This window comes from Acanthaster planci, linkage group LG06, assembly GCF_054643075.1.
Source record: "Acanthaster planci isolate LZ-2023a linkage group LG06, COTS_SCS, whole genome shotgun sequence".
NCBI classification, from domain to species: Eukaryota; Metazoa; Echinodermata; class Asteroidea; order Valvatida; family Acanthasteridae; genus Acanthaster; species Acanthaster planci.
Window position 1 is genome coordinate 22,145,552 of NC_141782.1, and position 12,820 is coordinate 22,158,371.

General features: G+C 40.5%; 1 protein-coding gene across 2 annotated transcripts; it reads left to right on the forward strand.

The window, feature by feature from the left end:
• Positions 1–14: 14 nt before the first annotated feature.
• LOC110980138 (N-acetylglucosamine-1-phosphodiester alpha-N-acetylglucosaminidase-like) lies at positions 15–11,009 on the forward strand. 2 transcript variants are annotated; one of them, XM_022236513.2, is made up of 9 exons: positions 15–165; positions 2,144–2,626; positions 3,640–3,779; positions 4,096–4,204; positions 5,446–5,574; positions 6,190–6,392; positions 7,001–7,177; positions 8,093–8,227; positions 9,910–11,009. In XM_022236513.2, the coding sequence occupies exons 1-9, from the start codon at positions 65–67 to the stop codon at positions 10,185–10,187; spliced, it is 1,755 nt and encodes a 584-aa protein (XP_022092205.2). In that variant the 5' UTR covers positions 15–64; the 3' UTR covers positions 10,188–11,009. The 2 variants fall into 2 exon arrangements, with proteins under 2 accessions (XP_022092205.2, XP_086994014.1); XM_087137888.1 differs by having other exon boundaries at positions 7,022–7,177.
• Positions 11,010–12,820: the final 1,811 nt, after the last annotated feature.

Genomic DNA, 12,820 nt, shown 5'->3' on the forward strand with positions numbered 1-12,820 from the left:
ATACGATTGAGGGTGGCGCCCTTCGTAAATCATGTGATTTTGATCTCGAGGAGCAAAATGGAAAATGGCAGCGCCCATGCGGTTGCAAACTTCAGTAGCCGTATGGAACGGAATAGTTTTCTGTACTGCAGTCTTTCTCCTTGATTGTTTGCAGATGACAAAGGCGTAAGTATAGACATTTAATATAGAGCTAAATTTGTGGTCGTTCTGCACACAACTTTTATACCCTGGATATCAGTCGTAATGAAATGAAGACAACGTCCAACCTGGGCTAGACAGTAACTCTAAGTCTCTATCATGTCTACTGGCGTGACCGGTACGAATCGCGGTAGCCTACGGGGCCACTCATCAGCGCTGTTCCATGTCGTAGCTGGCTAGGAGGTCAAAAGTCACATGTAATAAAAAAAGGCGCTTTTTCCTTGCCACTACAAGAGGGCGATAGCTGCCAACCGGGTACTTGGTTTGGACTTTTTTCGACCATCTCTATTCATTTCGTGTTGCTCCATTCTCAAAAAGAACTCTTTCGACATTGTAGCCGTGTAGCTGCCAATCGGACAACGTTACTCGGTTTGGACTTCGACTTTTTTCGACCATCTCCATTCATTTTGCATTGCTCCATTCTCAAAGAGAACTCCTTACTTTGGTTTGGTGATGCAGTTTGAGGAAAAACACTTCCATTTTTGCAGTGGCTTGATTTCCCATCACTTTCTCACTTTTGTTCTTCTAGTTTTTAATTTTTTTCAATTTAACTTTAGTTACATTCAGTGAATTTTAGTCTTTCAAATAAATCATAATTGGCATTAGTGGGCCTATAAAACTATGAGGAATTGATCTGTATATTATGACAAACATTTCTTTCTTAATCTATGTGAAATTCTTTAAAAAGTCCCAAAATTCAGTGCCACGAAATCTGCATCGTTGTCAGCAACAAAAATCACAAAATATAAGGAGGGCAGTGCTTTTTCAGGCTGTGTATTTTTGCTAGCGCCCTCAATAGTTGGCAAATGTTGATCATAATCATCATTAGTGCCGATATTGGACGTCCAACATCGATCGTGAGGGAACAGTGATCACTTTATCTATTTTCTGGACAATTTTAAATGGTTCATTTTTGTATTTAGTCTGTAAAGTAAAACTTGATGCTCCGTTGACATTTTCCCCAAATTTTCCCTGGAAAAGCATTTAATTTGCACATAGCTTTAAAAAGAAAAACGTCCAAGTGATGATTGATCATTGACAGTAAATTAACAGTGCATAATTTCGTTCAAGACTTTCACGACCAGAGAATTAGATGCAGGAATATTGGTATGCCCGAATTTACAGTAATCCATAATAATTCATTTCACTCAAAATGGCGCGTATGTTGTACCCCAAATCCAAAATCCGTTGGAACAGATGCAAATCTCTTGAAATTTTATGACTTAATAAGCAGGACCAGATGTGACAGACTAGGTCATTTCTTGAAAAAAAAAAGTGAGCTTTTACTTACCAGCTTCTCATTCTCCCGAAGATGAAAATGATCTAAACACATCACTCTCACATAAAGTAAAACATCAAACTCTCTCTTTGTTCTCACTTTCCTGCAGTCTGGACCTTTTTCCTTTGACCTTTTTGTTTTCTTGCGAAAGTCTTGTAAATATGATTGAAACCTCTCCTGAACTTTTAGAGTGATGTGTAAAGTTTCTTTAGAGTAGTTTGTTTACGCTATTTACACTAATCATGTCAGCACTTTTTGATGGTAACGAGCATGACCATCAATAGGCTGGTCATGCTTTGCTTGCGTTAGATGTGTCCATAGTACAGTAGGCCTACATGTACGTGCAGCTCTCTCAGTTTGTTGATTTGTCTAGTTGATAAGTAATACATTAACTTTTTTTCACTTGTGATCTGGCCAGTTGGAGTCTGTGGACGTCAGCACCAGTCGAGAGAAAGAAGTTTGAGAAAGTTGTCCCCTTGCTCATTTATACATTTTATATCAACTGACATGCGGTATATTGTCTAGACCCTTCCTTGTCTGCGAAAGTTTCAACTGTTTTGGAGCCAGTCATGAGGCTCCTTTCATTCCTGTTCATTTTTAGGAATATTGATGTTTTATGAACACTTTTTCTTGTTGTTTTATTTCTTGCCTCTGTTTATCTTTCAGCTCCATCCCTCAAGATGTCCTGACGCCTTACCCCCATGGCTTCCATGGCTCTCCTCACAGTCAACGCTTCGTCCGTGACTGTCAGCCAGTTACTTATGGCAACTCCACCATCCAATCCCACCTTTCTCATGGACTTGGCTCTGCACACATTACGTTACCCATCACTACCACAAAACAGTTCATGGACACTGCTTTGTACTTCCGAACTTCTTTTGGTCACTTGACCCTTGTGAACAATCCTTTGAGGACGTTGTCGGTTCTGGAGCCGCTTGATGTTGGTGGCTGTTCCCTTGGGTTAAGGGTACCAGTGACCCGGTCAGCCACTCAGAAACACTGCCTGGTAGCCATGAATGCTGGGTTCTTCAACACACACACAGGGGATTGCTATGGAAATGTTATAAGTGACAGAAGATTGGTCAAAAACATGCATGGTGTGCAGAATGCCCATTTTGGGATCCGAGCAGATGGCAGCTTAGTCTTTGGGTGAGACAGTCATCACCAATACTTGCCTGTTAAAATTTTTGCCTTCTTAACCATAATCAATGTCCCAGGGCATTCCCGGTTCCTTGTAAATCCATTGCCAGAAGCTTTTACAAATGTGGGAGTAGCAGATTCTAAGATTTGCTGAGACAAATTCCTGCTTCTTAAGCAGTTGCAGGCATAGTTCTACAATAAACTTGTCCCAGGTGCAGTGTTATTTTGGGCCAAAAGTATCATGTTATTCCTTTATCAAGTGGACTTTGAAAGCTGACCCTTGGTGGTCATTTGTTCAAGATTGCATAACACTTCTTATTGCTTTGTCACTTTTTTTGAAACTCCAAGACAATGTCGCACACTGATACATGTATTTGCTGCAGTGCATGGCTATGGCTACTTGAGGGAGCCACACGTGCAGTGTCCAATGAACTAAGAAGTTCAAGCCTCAGTGTGTGTACAAACTCTATGGGAATCACTCAGTGTTGGGACAATGTACAGACATCACATGGTAGGCCGGCATACCATACAGCATGTCTCCATACAAAATTTCTGTTCACCGTTAACATTCATAAATACATGTGCCTACATGTACAGGAAGACAGTTCAGCCATTCTAGGCGGTTGAGAGCCCATCATGTGGCTGGTCATAACCTTAAGCAACAGTCCTCAATCCTTGTTTAGATGCACCTCGGGGATAAGGGTTAAACGGTTGGTAAAATATTGGCTGGCCATTTACTTCAGTGCCACCTCTTGCAATACGCACGAGTACCAATCTCCATATAAGGAGAATGTTTATGACTGCTTGTGAGAGGCAGACACCATAACATTACAATAGGGATCTTTAAAAAGAAACGAAAATTGTCAAACCAAATTGTTGGAAATTTAATAGTTTTGAACTTCTTTTGACTCTGTCACTCAAAAGATATTTGTGAAATGGAATAAACGTTTCTTGACTGGACTGAAGCATTCATTTCCGACAGGCTTCAGAGAATGTGACTTTGACTGTTTTGAATGTTGCAGGTACCTATCAGAGCATGATGTACTAGACCGGGAGAATCCATTTGTGCAGCTTGTGGGGGGAGTAGGCTGGCTTCTGAGGGACGGGGAAAAATATGTTGAGGAAAGCAAAAAAGCAGAATGCAAGAACTCTGAAGAGACAGGTACCAGACAGTTCAACACCTGTGCCATTCTTTCAAAATATCTTACCATAAACCGATGTACATGTATTTCTAACCAGTTTTGTCTCCCTTAATGATTCTGTTGGACTCATATTCTGCAACAAGAAACCTTGCAATTTGTGAAGATGCTAATGTTCATAAGCATGATGATCAGGAGTAGTAATGTCAAATATTAACAAGCTCTTGGATTGTCATTCTGGTGGATTTTCCTTCTTTGAGTTCGTGTTGCTTTGTGCGTTGTACCAGCAGTAACTTTTGATAAGTTCCTTAAGTAAGCGTATCTTACATTTCCAACCAGGTTCAGTGGAGTCCTTTTTTAACGTTGTCGCAGCCAGAACAGCTGTAGGGAGCGACAGGGAGGGGCATGTTATTCTGGCTCATGTAGACGGCAAGTCAGATTCAACTGGGTAGGTATTTACTTCACTGACTGGTTTTTGGCAAGCTGCGAAGCAAGTGTGAGCCTATGTAATACCGATTTCTGTCTGTCCGTCTGTCATCCGTCCGGCCGGCCGGCCGGCCATCCGCCCTCAAGTGTTAAAGTTTTTCCTTGCAGATCCATAGGTGTTAAAATGTGCCATTGAGTGCTTGTTTGCTTGTTCTTGGAATCCCATCAGTGTTTAAATAGTCTCATCTGGCATTAATGCTCAGAAACTTATGAATTTAACCCCTTCGCACCGGGAGGTGGCTATAGCCGCCGTAAAAATTGAGATCCTCAGCCCGCTTTTCAGCTATTATTCTCGGCCCACACTCGAGCAAACACAGTGAAAGAAGGCAGACCCTGGCTCTTGTGTATATGGTAATTGGTTTTTGTGTGTAGCCCAGAAATGAAAAGACCGATTTTGCATCATAATCACCAGCTTCACAATAGTCCCCACTTTGAAAAGAGGCAACGGGAGTAGGAGATGGATAGGATGATGGGGTTGGCTACAAAGTGCAGAACTGTACATGTACCCAGTACTGAAGAGGAATTTTAATTATGCATCATCCGTCAAACTCACAAATGCACTGCTTATATAATCATCCAGGTCTAGTCTGACTGTCCCAGCTGGACTCACTTTCTTTAGGCATTCCTCTCTCCTGTAAAGAACTCTGGCGCCTCCGTACCTGTATCTCCCTTGGTGGTGGTCTTTTTTTATTTACTTTGAAATGACAGGCGCCTTCCAACACACAGTCTGCACACAGCACTGACTAGGTTTTTTTCTCCTAGAGTACAATGAATTGTATTGCTAAGGTCAATGGAATAGCTTGTACATCTGTATTGCAGTCGTATGTCGATCAATCTTGTAAAAAATTTTTACTTGTTTGATTTAGTAAACATATTTATATAGCTTGAATGTCTCTTTCCTGTTATTACAAGAAAGAAATTCAAATTCATAGCAAGCAGCGAGCCATGGTGGCTTTGCCGTTCTAGTTTATCAAAGTTTTGCCCACATCTGGATGGAAAGTAATGTCCATCATTGATTTTTCTCTACCTATGCTTTCTCTGTACAATTCATATAACTGGTGCTGAATTGAAATGCAAAAAAACATCTGTCATGTTGGTTGACATTGATGGCTCCTTTGATCTGCTCTGTCAAATTTGCATAAGATACAACCCCCCCATGAATTCTCAGACAGCAACACCACTTCACTTTTGTCTCTTACACAGGGTCTCTTTAGATGAGTTTGCTGACCTCTTGAAACGTAATGGAATTATTAATGCAATAAACTTAGACGGCGGTGGTTCATCAACATATGTGATCAATGGTACAGTAGTCAGCTATGCAACTGATGAGTGGTGAGATAGCATGCTTTCAAAATTATGTATACTGTAAAAAACATGCACCTACCATCAGAAAGACTTAATAAATAAGTCTATTTGCAGCCATAAAATAAAGCAAATTGATACACTGAGAAAAAATTGCGTATCTTTGATGCAATCAATTGAAGTTTTGCTTCTTGAAGAGTGCAGGGAGGAATCAGTCTGAGTGTTTTGAGGGATGGTTTTTCTAGTTCATTTGGGTTGACTGCAGGCGATAGGCATGCGCGTTTTGGTTGACTGCAGGTGATAGGCATGCGCTTTTTGGGTTGACTGCAGGCAATAAGCATGTGCGTTGGGGTTGACTGCAGGTGATGGGCAGGGCTTTTTGAGCTAGGAATGGGGATTCTGAATTATTTAACTATTGTATCTTTTTCATAAATATGTAGCAAACACCTGATACTGTTGTGAACAGTAATGAAGAAACCTGTTTATGCAAGATTTCAAAGGAATAGTGTCTACTCCAGCTTTTTTTAAGGCCCCATACACTGTTTGGTAGATTTTACTGGAATCAAATTCGACATTTTAACTTAGGTCCAATTCTGTCTACATTCATGTATTTTCTTGGTAACTTCCTGCCCCATATTTTGCCAGTGAGGATCGTGTCTTTCGTTGCCAACGGGAAGTCTCAACAATACTCTGTGTCCATGAGCCAGACTGTGACCCATCTGACTGTAGCAGCCATGGGGAGTGTGTGATGGGAGAGTGCCGTTGCCATGGTAACTGGCAAAGTCCAAAATGTGACTGGCTAGACTGTGGCCCTTTAAACTGTAGCAGTAATGGAGTGTGTACAGAGGGTAGGTCACAGTGGAATTCTGGTCACTTTTGAGTGAATTTTGCCTTAGAATTATAATGTTCTAATTACAAAGTGAAAGCTTGAGAGAAGAAGCCATTTGTTGTGTTCCAGTAGTTCCTTCAATGTTAATTTTTTTTTTTAGTGATGTGAATCCCAGTAACACTCTTTGCTCTGTCAAGCAGAAAAGTTACTAACTTCCAACATTATCGTAAAGATTGATCTACATATCAAAAATAATAATAACATGGATTTGGCAAACACCCTACAGAAATTTACCTTGGGGGATTTACATTGAATTATCCATAATGTGTGTAAAACATATAACTCGGAGTTAGCCATTGAGGTAGTCATTTCGGGTTCAGTTTGACTCCAAAGAAACCCCATTCATTAGCTGAATATAGAGATCTCAATAACCTGATTTAAGTCAGTACTTTGTTTCTATCTTAAATGTCTTACACTGAGGACGGAATTTGGTTTTTACAGCATCTGATGAAAGTTAGTGAACTCGTGTCATGTTTTAATGTTGTATGTGTGGTGTGAGTCTCATGTTCTTAACATTATTGAGAGAGTTATGTCTTTTTTTTTTGTTTCCTTGGTTCCCTGATGTAGCTGGTTGTCATTGCAATACAGGCTACCAACCACCAGACTGTTCTCAGCTGTGTGGAGCTGGTACCCATGGCCAGGATTGTTCATCGCTTTGTCAGTGCGAACACGGTGGGGATTGTGATCCAGTGACAGGGGCATGCTCATGTCTCCCTGGATATACCGGCAAGCATTGCCAACAGAGTAAGTGATTATTCCGTTGGGCTCGAGCAATTGCCATTGAAGGCACTGTTTTGTTTGTTCATCAGGCCACTTCTTTAATATTTAGTTAATGACAACTGTTTTTTCGTATCAAAGTTGGCCTTGTGGGTAGAATTTACGAAAAGTGAAGTGAATGTCACATACATGTACATGTATACATGGTTTTTTACAGGACCACAGTTTGCTATGGACATGTAGCGCAAAAATATGGCGCCTCAGCTAAAACTGCCCTTAAACTGCTAATGTGCTCTTATCTGCACAAAGCCAAACTTGGTTAAAGAGTCCTGAAATTAAGGACAAGTTATGATTGAGATTAAGAAGTTAATGGATGGTGGTTTATTTTACTGAAAACAGCAGTGTGTTTAGATCTATGACTGCTCAGAAAGGTTAGGAACTTTAATGAAATAGATGTACATGTATACGTTATTGACTTTGAAACACTTTGTGAGAAACCAATATCATCGTCAGTGGAAATAGAAACACTCTATCATGGCAATCTTGGTGAACATCGTTCTCAAGGATTAGCTTGTGAGAAATCAATTAGCTGGTATATATTGGCACAGAGGACCCAATAAAACCTGCATGTGACTTTCCAGCCTGAGTTGGTTTCTGCTTGAATTTGCCTGGAAAGCAACTCAGTTACAAGTGATTTCTGCTGTTAAGTGATGTAACATTCGCCACCTTAGTAGCCTGTAATTTCCCAGGCTTCTTTGCTCAAATTCAACTTGGAATAAACTTGAAGTACTGAAGTACCATTTGGTTTAATTTTTTAAATGTCGGAATGGCTTTCGTAGCCTAGTTCAGACAGATGCAAGTGACTTGTCTTCCAAGGATTTTTATCTAGTGAACTTGATTTCATCAGGAAGTACACATACTTCTTTATGTTTTTTTTTTTAGTTTGTCCGCTGGGATATCATGGTCCAGAATGTCAGGAGACTTGTAAATGTGAGGACGAGTCTTGTGTTTGTCATCATATTACTGGTTTATGTATGTTTGACAGTAATGACACAACCTACGCCAGTCTATTGAAAGGTGAGTATTGTGATTACATGTAGATACTTCAGTTTGTCTGACAAGTTGGTTCATATATAATTAACATCTCCCCAACGCAAAAATACATCTTGAAAAAGTTCGCTGTACCCGCTGCTTCATTTGACTCGGACCGGCCAGCCAAGCCCGGCAAGCTCGGTGGTCGAGTGGTTAAGACATCTGCACTAGTAAGCAGGAGGTCATGGGTTCGAGTCCCACCCGAGTAAGCTTGTGAGGTTTTTTCGCAAGCTCTCGGACAAGCACTGAGCATACAGTGTTTATTAATATACGTTGGGTAAGGGCAAACCCGTTATGTATAATTAAGTTGGTTCAAATTCCTGTTTATTATTAAGAAAGAATAGATCTTGCCATTGGCTTTGGAAAGTTATTACTTCCCTCCAGTATATCCCGTGTTTTGTGTTTTTCACAATCGGCATGGAAGGATTGATAAAAAATTCTATTCAGCTGTCTGAATGTTCAGTTGTAGTTGGAAATGAAAAGTTCCTAGCACCTTTGATTGGGTGATTGCTGTCTGCCATATATCATGTTTCAAACCATGTCAGTATAAAGGCAAGAATGATCCATCACACTGCTCTATGGGCTTGACTAAACAAAAAAAAACATGTCTCAGCAATGATTTCTTATGCAGGGTAACAGGCAACCTCCATGACTGTATAGTCCTCGGGTTCCTAATTTCGCATCCTGTTATGAAGTCTTGTTAGTTTTCACAGTATGGCAAAATTGGGGATGTGGGGACTGTACAGTGACGAAGGTTAATCATCGGATTCTGCTGCTCTGGTTTCGATCATAGGAATAACTTGACATGAGTTCTTCATCATAGAGACTTGGGGGATTTAGCTGGACAGTGGGGGATTCAGCTGGACGGTGGGGGATTCGGCTGGTCGGTGGGGGATTCAGCTGGACGGTGGGGGATTCAGCTGGACAGTGGGGGATTCATGTTGACGGTGGGGGATTCAGCTGGACGGTGGGGGATTCAGCTGGTCGGTGGGGGATTCAGCTGGACGGTGGGGGATTCATGTTGACGGTGGGGGATTCAGCTGGACGGTGGGGGATTCAGCTGGACGGTGGGGGATTCAGCTGGACGGTGGGGGATTCAGCTGGACGGTGGGGGATTCATGTTGACGGTGGGGGATTCAGCTGGACGGTGGGGGATTCAGCTGGACAGTGGGGGATTCAGCTGGACGGTGGGGGATTCATGTTGACGTTGGGGGATTCATGTTGACGGTGGGGGATTCGGCTGGACGGTGGGGGATTCAGCTGGACGGTGGGGGATTCAGCTGTTCGGTGGGGGATTCAGCTGGACGGTGGGGGATTCAGCTGGTCGATGGGGGATTCAGCTGGACGGTGGGGGATTCAGCTGGACGGTGGGGGGGGGTTCAGGTTGGCGTAGTGGTTATTTCCTCGCCTTCCAACTCTGTAGTTCGGATTTGATTCCTCGCTCGGTCCACATGTGGAATGAGTTTTCAGTCCCTATGTGATTCAGTGAGTTTTACCCAGAATATTCCTCTGGGGTTTTCCTCCCACCTCTAAAACTGTAACTGCTTTTCTACAGGTTTCTTCAAGCTTGCAAGCTACAGTGCTCAGGACGCTTTTGAGGAATCCTTGCTGTTATTACCAAAAATAATTGATACTGATATAAATAGTATTTTTGTTTCTTTTTGTAGCTGGTCAGTGCCTTGCCGACCGTGCCGTCAACTCCCAAAATCTCGTTCCTTCTAAGACTTTTTTGCAAGACCCCTATGCAGTAGGTTTTGTCCTGGCTACTGTGATAGCATTGGTCAGTCTGATGTGCAATATCACCCTCTTGTGTTATCGCTGCACGTGTCGCGTGGAATCGCGTCCAGTCCGAGTCTGCCCGACGGTGATGTCGCGCAAGTATCAAGTCATCAGACAGCGGGATTTGGAGTTGGATGAAACAGATGAATCAGAATCCAGTATCTGAAAAGAAGTACAAAATACCCAGAAAAAGTATTGTAAGCCAGAAAACCATTTTAGCAAGATTTGAAATAATAATATATTATTTATATTTTTTATCATTACTTATAGTACTTTTGGCAGAATAGATTTCCATATTGTCTGTATAAATTTGGACAGTAATATTTCTAAAATTTAATAATAATTCAGTGTGCTGTATGCTGTACACCCAGCATGTGAATTTCCTTGTTGCTATCAGCATAGTTTCAGCAACTTGCAAAATGTGGGTTTTGCAGAATTTGTAATTGGTTTCCTAAAAAACTGAGAAATTAAGAATGGATGCAGCAGTACTTGGCTAGAATTTATTCTTATGTCTTTTGCTTTAACCTTGACTATTGGAATTTTGTCAACATCTATATTCTATTCTCAAAATTACTTGTTTCATGTCTAAGGGTTGTCTTTTAATTCTTTAATTACAATTTATCATAAATCGTTACAAATTTTCTCCAGGTTTTACATGTAATGTAGAATTAGTTGTGTACTTTTGAATTTCTTCATTTTGCTTTTTAACAAGCAGTTTGCATTCCTTTCAGAATGTGTTATATTGTCTTTATTTTTATCAAAAAGATTTACAAATTTTTATAATTTTTCAAACCAGATCTGACTTGTGTTTTGGTCTACAGCAGAATAGCAGAAACAGAAAAAAGATTCTGGGGAGTGGCAGAACAAATTCTAGAAATCTTCCCTTACCTTGTCACTGAGAACTATGCACATATCATGCACATATAACTTTTGCTAATAATTGAATACATCTCAGCTCATTCTACGGAATAAATATCTTGTCTGAAAAGCTTTATCTCGTTTTGTGTTATTTGTTGTGAGTTGTGATTACCTCATATGCATACCTGCCAACCTGTCGTACTCTCTCCTGAGGTCAGGCATCACCACATAATAGATTAGAATTTTGAAAGAACTTAGGGCTCATTAAATACCATTTCATCTATTGTGTGGTATTGCTTGACATCAGGAAGGAGTACAAAAGGTTGGCAGGTCTGCATATGTATCTTCCCTTGGCCTTTTTACTTCAACTCGGGCTTGTTCATTCACCATAGTTGCAGAAAACATTAAACTATGTCACATGACCCCAGTGCAAGAACATACGTAGGCCAGTTGGAAGAAGTTCGTGAAGTGTTCAAGAATATTAAGCATATTTTCTCGTCAATGACATATGAGACATCAAAAATCCAAACGCTTCCTCAAATGTCCTATCTAGTTTGGAAGCTGTTAAAGTATTAGGCACAGGACTAATGAGGAATTTACTCCAGTCTCATTAAGTGGGTCGAGAAATGCCCAAGGAATGGTTTAACTTTAATTCCCCTATCAATGTCAGTAAGAAACAGCTAAACCTTCAAAAAATCTATTTGTGTTCAGACTTACATAAACAATGTTTTGCATGATTTGAAGTTTGAGACTTTAATTAAGAAGTCTTTGTGCATTGTAGGACCCTGGGGAAGGATGTTCAACTTCTGAGTTTAGCGTTAGATGATCTTGCAACTGGCACACTGTGCAGGTCCATTTCACTCAAGTGTTCATGTGAACATTTTTCCTTGGCATAGTTCACTGATTTTGCCAAGATAAAATTTTGAAATATCAAGTTGTGCCAACAATTTAATGTACCAAGGGTTAGTCTTTTTTGCAAAAAATTGTGTGTTCGGGATTGGTGAGTGAAAACTAACCTCTAAGGGAATTTCTGCAGTCCAGTGAGTCCACTCTAACATTAACAGCAGTTGAAATTCTGAGTGACGAACACAAAATCCTGGTCTTCCAAACCAGAAAAAAGGGGTTCACCACACTTTCCGCTTCGAGAGGCGGTCTGCGTGGTGAACCCCTTCTTTCTAGGAAGGTAGTCAAATTTTAATGTAAATTTTAATCATTTGAAGACACAGCGCATGTCTTCGATTAAAATTTTTGGTTACATTTTGAGGGACATCCGATCCCGGTATTTAGATCTCACCCGCCGAGACCAGTCCCTAAAGGTCAGGATTAATTTTAATTTGAACCGAAAATAGCAAATGCAAACGGTTGCATTACAAGAAAATAGTGAATTCATTTTAAACCTTAATTTCATCCTCGAAAATTCTGTTTACTTTAAAATGAAATATCTCTGATGTCACAGTGGGGTATTTTTTCATTTGCCTTGCTAGTAAAAAGTTCATCAAATTCATTGTAAAATTTATGGTCCTTTACAAAAGGCAGTTTTAGTTGTTACGTTACAGCATCCTTTTTTCTCCTGTACCTAGCATTTTACTGGAAATCTGGTAACTTTGATCCAAAAAACTGCCGCTTTGCTGCAACATCACTGAAAGTGGCACTGACAAAAGGGTTACCCAGAAGCCCTTGCTGGCATGCTATTGTGCTATTGTCATGCGAAGTATTATGACATTCTACAAAAGTGTTCTATAAGTGTTCTATGTGCGATATGTATGAAAGTATAGGGACATTTCTATTAAGCAATTTATTTATTTGACTTGCTTTTAATTGTTTGATGTTAATATTTACTAGCCTACAAGGCAATCATTTCATGTTTTTCAGTGACGTCTACTTCAATATAAATTATGGAATGCCAACAGACCTCTGTACTGATAATGCAAAAAATTGGGT

Bases quoted from the DNA above. Each gene is read 5' to 3' on its own strand.
- LOC110980138 (XM_022236513.2), top strand. From the start codon at position 65: ATGGCAGCGCCCATGCGGTTGCAAACTTCAGTAGCCGTATGGAACGGA. The intron at 5,575-6,189 runs GTGAGATAGCAT...ATATTTTGCCAG, and splicing joins AGCTATGCAACTGATGAGTG to TGAGGATCGTGTCTTTCGTT. The intron at 7,178-8,092 runs GTAAGTGATTAT...TTTTTTTTTTAG, and splicing joins CGGCAAGCATTGCCAACAGA to TTTGTCCGCTGGGATATCAT.